Source organism: Portunus trituberculatus, chromosome 14, assembly GCF_017591435.1.
Source record: "Portunus trituberculatus isolate SZX2019 chromosome 14, ASM1759143v1, whole genome shotgun sequence".
Taxonomy (NCBI): Eukaryota; Metazoa; Arthropoda; class Malacostraca; order Decapoda; family Portunidae; genus Portunus; species Portunus trituberculatus.
Genome location: NC_059268.1, coordinates 9,921,684 through 9,934,629, shown reverse-complemented (window position 1 = coordinate 9,934,629; position 12,946 = coordinate 9,921,684). Strand labels below are relative to the sequence as shown.

The 12,946-nt window shown below is 38.9% G+C and overlaps 1 protein-coding gene across 1 annotated transcript; it reads right to left on the bottom strand.

Moving 5' to 3' along the window:
* Positions 1 to 7,387: 7,387 nt before the first annotated feature.
* Positions 7,388 to 11,876, bottom strand: LOC123503586 (NHP2-like protein 1). The gene is made up of 3 exons (XM_045253485.1): positions 11,717 to 11,876; positions 8,951 to 9,079; positions 7,388 to 8,335 (listed from the first exon to the last, which is right to left on the bottom strand). The coding sequence occupies exons 1-3, from the start codon at positions 11,717 to 11,719 to the stop codon at positions 8,081 to 8,083; spliced, it is 387 nt and encodes a 128-aa protein (XP_045109420.1). The 5' UTR covers positions 11,720 to 11,876; the 3' UTR covers positions 7,388 to 8,080.
* Between the last annotated feature and the right edge of the window lie 1,070 nt (positions 11,877 to 12,946).

The following is a 12,946-nucleotide window of genomic DNA, read 5'->3' as shown; positions in this document are numbered from 1 at the left end:
GTGTCTGTCAAAGGAGCAGGTGTGTACAAATGTTTATGTTAACTATCTCTTACAAAATCTCTTTTTAATGAGACACTATACTTGTATAAACACCACATAATGATTTGCTGGTTATTGTGACATCTTTCCCTTCGCTATTGTGTCCAGCTATGGTTATTTGCCAAAGTAGGAAATATTAAAATTGTATCTTGTTGTGCAGCGATTGTTGGCATCTCCGCGGGGCTTCAGAGGCAGACTACACTATTTCTCTCATTCTCTATTTCTATCGCCTGATTGTACGAGGATTTCTGGCAATAAATAAGGGTGAAGTGGTGATAAGTAGAGGAATATACACGTTTTCTTTTCCATTCACATCCACCTTGTCAATTATACACGAATTTATTGACTTATCTATCTGCCTAGTCAGTGTGTCTGTCTGTCTGTCTGTCAGTCAGTCAGTCAGTCAGCCAGTCAGCCAGCCAAATAGTCAGTCAACCAAACAGTCAGTCGGCCAGAGTGCCAGTCGCCTAGATAGTCAGTCAGCCGGATAGTCAAGTTTTTCAGTCAGTCATTCAGTTAGTAATTCATTCATTCATTCAATCAATCAATCAGTCCATCTATGAGTCAGTCAGTGAATCTTTCAGTTAGACAGTCAATCTTTCCGTCAATCAGTCAGTCAATCAATATTTACGATGCAAAACAAGCAAACACACCACCAATCATTACCACCGCAATCACCACTACAACCAATACACAACACACTGACAACACCACCACCAACACTTCTTGCATTTTCACGCATCGCTTCATCGTTGCGTATCACCCAGTGATACGATACTGTGCAATAGGGTATTGTACCCACTGTTGCGTATAATCTTTGCGTGGTGTGCAGCACAAGTGTCATTCAGCATCTTCCTGATCGTCGCCATGACTGCAAATTCGTAGTTGGCTGCGACCGCGTTTAGTTTTGTTCATGAACATTAAATCAGTAAAAGAAAGTGAGAGTGACGGCGTTGGTGGGTGTCTACAATCTATGCAAGTAGGCACATGTGTAATGGAACAACTACTGTGTTGACTGACTTAAAATTCCAGCATGTGACGGAACTGTATCAAAACTTGACAAGGATACACACAACTGATTTTGAGTTTGTATTCAATTGGGGTCAAAATAGCAAAAAATATTCATGCCCGTCCACGACAACACTGAACATGCAATGCGACGATGTCACGCTCCCTGTACACACACACACACACACACACACACACACACGAGGATTGGTGAGTTGCGTATCATTCCTTTGAGGTGACGCCGAAAGACCGACAAATGGCGGATCGAACCCGTTGCGTATCATATTTTGACACGCACCGGTGCAGCACTATCCCGTCAACACTGCTACGTAACGATGATACGATACGTGGAAATGCAACAAGTGTGTACCCGCCTTAATTAAACCACAAACAATATTCATGCACAGTGTTACACCCACATCCCTGACCGCCGCCCCTCCACCGGTCGTCTGGTGCCGCGGGGTGGCCAGCCAGCCAGCCGAGGTGACACTGGGCGGCGGACTAACCTTCTTTCAAGACGTGTTTTGCGTCCGTAGTGGAGGGAGGAACTGATGGTGGTGGTGGTGGACAGGATTCAGGTAGGGGAGTGAGTGAGTGAGATAGCGAGTGAGTGAGTGACGAAGAGGACAGGAAAGATTAGAAGAAAAAGGAAAAATAAAACCATCTTATCAAAACACACCATTTTCTCTCCCTCTCCTGCCCCCCCCCCATCTCTCTCTCTCTCTCTCTCTCTCTCTCTCTCTCTCCATACACACACACATACACACACACCTATGGGCAGCGTCATCAGCTCCACACCCACTGCCGCCCACACCTGCCCCCCTAGCCCATGATCATGCCCAGGCTTAATGAAGTGACTCAAGACACACAGATCCACGTGTTCCAGAGAAAACTGACCTCTGACAGGAGAGAGAGAGAGAGAGAGAGAGAGAGAGAGAGAGAGAGAGATAAGGAAGGGTGTTTACTATAGTGATCTGACCATTTTATGAAGATCACTTAGGCGTTGGCCTTTTCGTGTCAGCTGGCGGCGTCTAACTGCAACAAAGACTGTCTCCATCTTGTTCTGGTCATTCATGCACTATATAAAACAGAGTTCAATGTAATTACTTTCCAGCAGTACACCTCTCCATCCCTCTTGCGTTTCTTGTTAATGCAGGCACCAATTATAATGCTATAAAGTGCTTATACTTTATTTCAAAGTGTAGTGCGCACCATGGTTATTGTACCGCACTAATAGCCCTATTCAGAAACGCTTTGCACTCTCGCGACGACTATTTCCAAAGGCTCTAATAGAAGGTACTCATGTTTTTAAGGGTGATGGTCTAGCAAGATTTTTAATTGATCATGAGGAAAAACTGTCTTGAAAACCCCAGCTAGTTCTCTAAAGGTGACTTGAAAAATTGTCGTGGTGAAAAGGCAAGGCGTTTCTGATTATGGCCATAGGTCACTCACTCACGACCTCTGCTTACGGTCAAATAACCTTTAACCACCATCGTCTAGTGTGGGCATCTTCGCGGGCAGAGTCTGCACACTTTGCTGGGAAATGGCACACACACACACACACACACACACACACACACACAGCCTGCCAAGAAAAGCTCGACCGTGTGGACGTGTCATAACACCTACAGTACGCAACCACCCTCCCCACGCATTATAACTACCATACATCTAATTAACTACCTTAACTACCCTCCACCAGCTAATTGTCTTCATTTGACTCCTTCAATGCACGACACACCTTCCTAGTACAGCCTGTCCATCCCGTCACTGTCCCATCACCGTCCCATCACTAATGACGGAGTGCGGACTGTTAGTCTTTATTCATTTACTTTTTTTTTTTTTATCCTTGCAAATTTCAGATGCGGAGATACGGACTCAGAATTTCGCCTTTCCACACATATCTCAGGTGCAGAGGTACGGACTTAAAATTTAGCCTTTCCGTAACTGTTATTGATTGATTGATTGATACATTTATTGTTAAATTAATAAATAATTACAACAAAGGAGGAGGATGGACCTTGCCACCCACCCCCTGGACAAAGACTTAAGGTTAAAGTATCAAAAATATAACACTAGACAGTAGCTATACATAACAAGAATACAAGTATTTCAATAAATAAATACATATATTACACACCTTATTGCATAAACATCCTACAGTCTGGGAGAAAACTGAGGATATTCCCTGAGTATATCCCTGAGAGCGGCTGGATCTAGGAGATGGTCAGTGAGGCTGTACAAGTCATGTTGACCTTGTGGCCTAAATTTAGCAATGATTGGACATTCCATGATATAGTGACGCAGAGTGTGTCCCCTTGGTGCAGCACACAGCACACGTACAGCACACACCAGGAGAAGCACCGACTTCCCAAAAGTATTTGTAGCCTAATCTGAGCCTCATTGCCACCCTGTCATGTGATGCAGTGTGTTTCCCATAGGTGTGAGCACAGCTCTGGGAGACACGTGCATAGTGAATACTAGTGCTACTGCCCCTATGGCAACAAAGCTCCAACTGATCACGAATGCTATCATGTACAAAGTCCTTAATGCTACTTTTAACATACTCAGTGCCAGGGTCCGCTGTGTCATCTTTTTCATTTAGCGGGATACCCACATGAGAGGGTATCCAGATGAAATGGACCGTGGCACCAGCACCTTCTAGGGCGTGGATGATATCAAGACACTTATTGACTAATGACTAGATCACAGTCCATGGGGGAGGTGGATTGAAGGGCATACAATGCAGCTTGGCTGTCATTAAAGAAATATACATTCTTATGAAGAGGCGCCACAATATGGCGCGCCTCCAGTACAGCATACAGTTCAACTCTAGTGGAAGACATGTGTGCAGGAAGCCGCCTGGAAACCTCAGTGTCAGTGTAGAGATTGGCAGAGATGTAGTCACGGAATTTCCGCATTTTTGAAAAGTTTTCCGCACTTCGGACCTCCGCACCTTGTTTGGTGGTCCGCAGATGCAGAGAAGGAGAGGTGCGGACCGAGATACAGAAGTGCCCAAGTCTGATCACTTCACAATCTTCTATCTGATCGTGACGGCTAGTATGATTTCCATCAAGATCACTCTAATGGTGATCTGGCTTTCCTTATTGAGTTTTGGTCGTCCTCTTTTAGAGATTTCGGTGAAACATTTGCTGTCGTGTTAGACATATCAAAAGCTTTTGATAGTCTGGCAAAAAGCTTTGATCTCAAAACTGCCCTCCTATGGTTTCTATCTTTTTCTCTGCAACTTTATCTCAAGTTTCCTTTTCGACCATTTAATTGCAGCCTTGGTAGACAGCCACTGTTCTTCTCCTAAGTCAGTGGTCCTTAACCTTTTTCATTGCCCGTACCCCTTAATATCTCAGAAAAATTTTTCGTACCCCCTCCAATATAAATACTATACAAACATATGAAAAAGATTAGTGATAGTGTTTACAGCACTAGCTTAAAAAATTGAGACAATTATAGTAAGAGAAAAATTAGGAAAATATGTTCTGCTTTCTCATGATAAATATACGGTACCATTGCACTGGCTGCCATGTCTCGTACCCCTAGGTTTAAGGTTTCGTACCCCTTGGGGGTACAGGTACCCCAGGTTAAGAACCACTGTCCTAAGTTAATAATGGTGTTTCTCAGGGTTCTGTCCTACCACCCACTCTCTTTCTATTATTCATTAATCTTAACCAAACTTCTTGCCCTATCTACTGCTATGCTGATGATACCACCCTACATCTTTTTACGTCCTTTCAGAGACAACCATCCCTTCAGGAAGTCAATAGATAACAGAGGGATGCCACAGAATACCTGACTTCTGATCTTTCTAAGATTTCTGATTGGGACAGAGAAAACATAGTAATGTTCAATGCCTTAAAAACTCAATTCTCCCATCTATCAACTTGACACAACCTTTCAGACAATTATCTCCTCTTCTTCAATGACACTTAGCTGTCTCCCTCTTCTACACTGAATATCCTCGGTCTGTCCTTTACTCATAATCTTAACTGGAAAATTCACAACTCATCTCTTGCTAAAACAGCTTCTATGAAGTTGGACATTCTGAGAGGTCTTCACCAGTTTTTCTCACCCCTCTGACTGCTAACTCTGTACATACAAGGGTCTTTTATCCGTCCTTGTATGGAGTACTCCTCACATGTGTGGAAGGGTTCCACTCACACAGTTTTAATAGAGTGGCATTAAAAGCTTTTCATCTCATTAGGTAACCCTCTCTGACTGACTCTCTTCAGTCTCTTTCTCACCGCTGAAATGTTGCATCTCTTTCTATCTTTTATCACTATTTTCATGCTAACTGCTCTAATAATCTTGCATGTCTCCCCTTCTCCTGCAGCCTCACTGCACAAGGCTTTCATCTTCCTCTATTATCTATTCTGTCTAACTTTCTAATACAAGAATTAACCAGTATTTTCAATCATTCATACCTTTTTCTGGTAAACTCTGGAACTCCTGCCTGCTTTTGTATTTACATCTTTCTATGACTTTACTTATTTTAAGAGGGAAGGTTCAAGACATTTATCCCTGTCCTCTGGCTAATTCTTTACCAATCTTTTAGGAAACTAGCATTTCAAGTGGGCCTCTTTTTTTCTATATATTTTATTGCCCTTGGTTTGTTTTCCTTTTGCATAAAGAAAAAAAAACAGGAATAAGCATAAAGAGGCATGTAGGAATATATCAGAATAAGAAGAGAGGAAGAGAGAAATTTTGAGGATATAGTGAAGAGATGTGAGGAGAAACCCAAGCTTTTTTATAAGTATATAAATGGGGTCAGATGGAGTGTTAGGATGAACACTGAATGTAGAGAATAACAGGTGGAACCAACAGCTCTCTAATGGAAGGGAAGGTACCAAGGATGTGGAAAAGTGCAAATATAGTCCCAATATAGAATGGAGGAAAAAAGACTGAGCCCTTAAAATTATTATAGACCAGTGTCACTAACTAGGGTTGTGGGAAAGATCTGTGAAAGTGTTATTAAAGAAAAATGGTCAGAATATCTGGAGAGAAATGAAATAACAATATCTTCCAATTTGGTTTCAGGAAAGGAAAATCATGCATAACAAATTTACTAAGCTTTTATACAAGAGTAATAGATGAAGTACAAGGAGAGATGGTTTGACACCATGTATTTAGATATCAAGGGTTACGACAGAGTACCACATAAAAGACTTCAGTGGAAAATAGAACACAATGGAGGGATACAGAATATCTTAAATTGGAGGAAAGACTACTTAAAAGAGAGAGAAATGAGGACAACAATAAGACACACCCCATCAAGCTGGAGCACAGTTACTATTGGTGTACCACTAGGTTTGGTGCTGGCACCAATTATGTTCCAAGTATATATTAATGATATACAATAGCTATATAAATTTGTTTGCAGACAATGCAAAACTTTTACGAGTAATAAGGAATATCAGTGACTGTATGGAATTGCAGAAAGATAGTGACAAGATCTGGGAATGGAGCCAAAAGTGGAAATTAGAATTTAATACCAGGAAATGCCATGTGTAATGGAAATGGGTAAGAGTAATAAAAGATCTACATGGGAATATGAAATAGAAGAAATTACAATGAAAAAGAGTGAAGAGAAAGACAAGGGAGTGATTACACAATACATCCTGAATCCAGACACACAAATGTACTATTTGCTTCAACATACAAGACACTAACAAACATCAGGGAGGTATTCAATTACATGGATAAAAGTATGATGAAAAAGATCATAACCACTAGACCTAGACTAGAATTTGCAGCAGTAGTATGGTCACCATACAGGCAGACATAAAAAAAAAACTAAGAATTCAAAGGACTGCTACAAATATGGTCCCAGAAATAAAGGATTTTCCCCATGAAGAAAAACTGAAGGAAATGGAACTACCAACTTTGAAAGAGGAAAAAGGGACCTAATAATGATGTATAAAGTAGTAAACCATAAGAAAAAGATAGACAAGACCTGGTATCACTGACAGAGGATGTAGATGAAAAGGAGGACATTCCAAGATCATGGAAAGTCAAGTGTCTGAGGAACACTAAGTTCAGTTCTCCACACAGGGATGGTGAAAATCTGGAATGGATCGAGTGCAGAGATTATAGTAGCAGAAAGTGTGCACAAATTTAAGAAAAGTTGGATAAATATAGATATGGAGATAGGTCACTATGATCCTTGCTTGAACCCTCTAATATACAACTAGGTAAATACACACACACACACACACACACACATATATATATATATATATATATATATATATATATATATATATATATATATAAAGAAAATAAAAATAGCTCTTTCACACCTCTGGGAGTTAATAATGAAACATGCAACAAAAGTGTACTTTCATACATTCTTATTTCAGAGCAAGTTACATTTTAAGCAAAATTACAATATAATATTTATCAATTTTCTTCATATCCATATCAACAAAACATCTTTAAGATGGATAGATAATCTTGAGGTACTTTCTTTTCAATATCTTAAATCATTATCAACAATATTTGTACAGACAGATAGATCATTATTAATAATATAAACCTCAGATATACATGTAGTCTACAGAAAAGGTAAATATTCTTCTAAACAATATAAAGAAAAATCAAGTGATTAGTTTCTTATTGATTTTTTTTTCTCAAAAGGAATGACATTTAAAAGCATATCACACCAGTAGTCCGAAATATTTATGAATGTTATGCTTATAAAGGAGAAAATGGAACAGTGATTTACAAAGAACTGGACTGACATTCTAACAACACATTAAGACTTGAAATGAAAAGCTGAACTAATAACTGAATCTTTTAGAGCTTGAATTTTTTTCTTCCTAATTTCATTTTAGTGCCATTTAAAGGTAACACAAGGAAAAAAGTGACCGTAGATTTTCATGTGAAAAATTTACATTCAGTAAGAGTGGGATGCACAAAATACGTCTACAATTCTCTCACTCCGAATACACACACATACAAATGAACACATGAATGAATGAATAAATGAAGACATGCACACACATGCATGCTACATACATATTTAAACCAACAATTTTTCAATTTCCTGGTGCATAAGTGTAATTTGGGGTTTAAGCTGAGATCCTTCATTGCTCAGGATTGCACAGGCCATAACAGCACGTGACACCCCACAAGCACGTCCAAGTGCTGTGCGGGAACGGACAAACACGTATGGCACATTCTTGTCCTCACAAAGTAGTGGCAAATGAAGCAGGATCTCCAAGGGCTCAGTATCGGCTGCCATGATGATCATCTCTGCCATGCCCCTGTTCAGAGCCTGTGGAGAAGTTTGTATTCTATACATCTTAAATTTCTAAACCAATTTCTATCATGATGGTAAATGAAACTATCCTTCAAAGAATATGTAGCCAAGAGGTGAGATGATCACTACTAGGATGAAGGTATGTATGGTTATAGGCTTGTGAAGGAAGTACTTCCCAATCAAGATATACCAAAAATTTGGGGACACTCAGAAATAATTTGAAACTATTTCAACAGGCTTTCTAGTAACTGTTACAGGGTATTATACAAATTAAAGAATGGTTTCAATTGCAAGATGAACAAATATTTGTTGTATTGGCAGTGATTAGCATTCTGATGAGCAAAAAGTGAAGCTCTGAGAAAACTGCTAACTTTTTACATAAATGTTTTCATCATCAAACTTTTAACTTTAAATCTTCAACATATCTTGTTATTGTTTCTTACAGTAAGGATATTACAATAGCATAATCTTCCCATAGGTAACAGTTGATCCATGGATTATATCAAATAATCTCAAGAATGTGGTAAATTGGTTGCAAGCTCAGGTCTCCCTACAGGAGCTATTGACAATGTAGTTTTGAGCCATGAGGTTAGAATTTTGTGGTCCCAAATGCATAATCCACAACCTCACCTTGGTGGCTTCATTTGCTCCTTTCTTAATCTGTTGGTAGTTTGATGCTTGCTGCACCAGGTTGAGGAGCTTCTGGGTCAGGGTTGCATCTGCCAGAGGAAATGCCTTGGGATTCACTTCACCCTCACCCTAGAAATGGAGCAAAAATGTCAAAATAAAGGAAAAATATGTATACAATCTGCTTCTTTGCTTAATTTTCTTTTTCTGATACATTCTTTAGAAATTTTAAACGTGTCTTTTTCCACACATAACCTCAGCTAGCTACTATGCAGTTCCCTTTCTATCTTCTACTACATACTGTATAATTTGTGCAAAACAGAAAATCTATACTTATGTAAATAAAACCTAAAAAAAGTATCATGCCTCATTCCTTCAAACACATTATTCTAAAACCCTTCCCATAAAGGTATTATTTCCCATCTTACTGGAACACTCATGGTCTTTCCAACAATTTCTTGAACAAAAAGGAAAAAGCTTTGTACCATATTATGAATTGGTTAGTTTAGTAGAATATAAGCACCCATCACTGGTGTAACATACAAAACCTTATCAGCTGGACATAAACCATGACTTAAAAATATGTATTCAGTCAACTCCTTACTTATTTCACGGTAAAGATATTAGAAATAAAATGCAAATAAAAAAAATGTCACTTAAAAGAACAACATAAAGCAGCAGCAACAATAGATTAATTAACAACTAGTTCAAGTAAAATTTTAAAGGACTTCCATGAGATGATTTAAGTGTTACTGCACTTAAATCATAATAATAGTGGCAGCAGCTGTACAGGACTTAAGCTAAAACGTGCTAGGAGGTCGTAAATGCGTCATTTACCCATTTACGACCTCCTAGCACGTAGCAGCCAACGCCCAACGGTCAGACTGGCACAGCATGGATGGTAGCAGCTGGAACTCCTATGTCTCTCTCTCTTCTGCCAGAACATCAGGGTTAAGGCGGTGTCACACTAGCATTTTTTCCATCGATTAATGCAATTTCCGTCAATTTTTCAACGTTCCGCATGAACTTATCGCATGAATTTGTCAGACAATAGGGATCTTTTCTGTCTGCAAATTTTCCGCCTTTGTTTACATACCAAGACCAAGACCACAAGACTTGCCGCGTCTCCTCAACCTGCTTCTACATGCATTAGTTCTACCACTAACCATGAACACATCCATGCACGCTTTTTAACTTGTTTAGCTCATCTAAGTTTCGTAATACACAGTATTACGTTCAGAGCAGCGTATCTTTGCCACAGCATGGCCTCCATGTTTGTGTTTACATTGTGTTGGCGGGAAGTAACGACAGAAAGTGACGACGAAACACCGTTTGTGTGTGACAGGCCGCAGCCAAAATATTGTCGATTTTCTGAAAAACGACGGAAAAAGTAAATGGAAAAAGTGTTAGTGTGACACCGCCTTTAGAATTTTAACATCAATATCTTCAAATATATGTACTCTAAAAATACTTTAAAAACAAATATGTGTACATCTGCAGTTTCAACCAATACTTCCCCCTCAATACCTAATTGAATATCCAATAAGGTAAAGTAACCTAACATGACGTTTTGGAACTTAATCATTGATGCCCACCTCAAAAATGGTAAACTATTTAATTTTTAATAGAGTAACAAAAGGTAAATACTGAAGTGCAACTGCAGTATTTCCTATTATTCAGCTACATTAAAATCAAGAGATAAAATAGAGCCAGATACTGCCTCTCACCACCAAAAATATATAAAAAGGAAGCTGCACTTTCGCAGCTACTATTGTTAATGCTGCCATGTCTTGACCTTGATCTTGCTGTCAGAATCCTAATATAACTAATTAAACTTAATTTAACATAACCAAATTGACAATTCAATGTGTCATTCTGACGGCAAGATGATTAAAATGGTAAAGATAAGGCACACCACTCTATCTACAGTTTACAGCTCTGCACTTCTAACTGCTGTTCCTGTTACAATGGACGCCATCTTTGATACTACAGAAAATCTTCTCAAATCAATAATCTATCCTTAGGGACACTAATCTAACCTAGCATTACTTAACCTAATCTAAGTTAGGTTGGATAATTCTAGGTTAAATTAGATCCTTTAGGAGGTTAGGTTAGAAAATAGAGCAGCATGCCTTGCCTTAACATTTACAAAATATGGTAAATACCACATGCAATCCTGTCCTATCCCTGGTACTGCCCTCTGCTGGACACAGGGGCGTCACTAGGTGTTAAGAATGGGGGCTTTGTCCCCCAGGATTCACAGGTTGCGAGCGAAAATCTTAAACACTTGCAAGATCTTTTTGCTCACAACTTTTTGGCACTGTGTTACAATTACACAAATGCTTAAAAAATCCAAACTGTTGAAACTGAAAAATAGAAGATAGTCATCTTTGATAAGCATGAGATGGTCCAAACACATAAAGACAGCTTTGCTGTACGAAAGAGCAACCAGGCAACTTGCAAACAGAGAAGAAAAAAAAATTTACATCAAATGATTTAAGAGAGCTCAAGAATCATTTAGGGTGGCGTCAGCCCCCTTAAAATAGGCCTAACGACGCCCATGGCTGGACACACCGAATGTTATTTATAGTTAACTTACTTATCTAAAAACGATTGCACATTAATAAAACCACATGACGTTTAAAACAATAATGAAAGAAACAAATTTTCCTCAACCTTATCCCCAACCACTGTTGCCATGGGACAGCCAGGCACACTAACTAATATTTACGTCTCACCGGTCTTTTGGCTGCTTTGCCTTATACCTACCATTGTTCAGGGATGACCAAGAAGGTATAAGAATACCAAACGAACTTCAAACAAGTATGAATGTGGCTATTATGACCACCGAACTTTCACGGCGTCGCAACTCCTGTGTTTCACGGCAGCGTGGCGTGGTGAGTGGTCTTGAGTTTGCGTTCCACATGGTGATCTTGATCTTATGTTCTGGGGTTTGATCTTGGTCTTCGTGTACAGAACTAAAATCGGGAATCTTTTTCTCAGCCAATCTTTTGTATCGGCAACTCTTGTAATGAAAAAAGGTAAATAATATATATATATATATATATATATATATATATATATATATATATATATATATATATATATATATATATATATATATATATATATATATATATATATATATATATATATATATATATATATATATATATATATATATATACGGCAAAATAGAAAGCAAAGCATCATCTATCTGTCACACCACTGTGTCCTACATCTACCACGCAACGTTTTTCTCCATGAACTGCTTCGCTGTTGCATTCAGTTACTTGTATATCAATAGTCACAGTAGCAACGCCATCCATTTTTTCATTGCCTTCTCTACTCTGACATTGCCCAGTTTCCTTAGCAAGACTCATATGGTCTCATCCCTATCTCTGGCATACTTCGCACACCCGATCCAGCATCATAATTGTGGTGGCTACATAATTATGGTGGCTATCTCATGTCATACTTTGGTGTCGTTTGTCCTTTTATACATGTATGGAATACGCTTGACATGCATAGAGTGATACCATTCACATTGCTCCCTTACACAGGGTGGAACAAAACAAAAAAATCTTAACAATATTTATCTAAAACTGAATATAGTTGCTACAATGTTCCAGTTTTTGCCATCTTCTACTACTAATTTCATGCGAACTGCTCCTGCTAGTCTTACATGCTTCTCAAAGGTTTCTGTACATTTCCACCATTACACGTAATAATTCAAGTATTTCAATTAGACCTCGTATTCTTGTCCGCCATCCCACACAATAGCCTAATAGGTACTGCCGGTACATATATTAGACCTCAAAATCGTTTAAAGCACAAATATCTTGGTGTACTTATCGTCAAAAGGCCCGAAGGATTCACGAGAACATGAAGGAAGAGCATTATCCTGGCAAGAGCAAGTAGGGAACACGAAAGCTTGTTGCCGAAAAGATACCTCCTGTGTTGAAGCTTGCAGGAGTAGAAGTTGCCATAAGTAAGATA

Excerpts from the sequence above, each read along its gene's own strand:
- LOC123503586 (XM_045253485.1), bottom strand. Across the intron at positions 8,336-8,950 it reads GAGCAAATGAAGCCACCAAG|GCTCTGAACAGGGGCATGGC; the intron begins GTGAGGTTGTGG and ends ACTTCTCCACAG.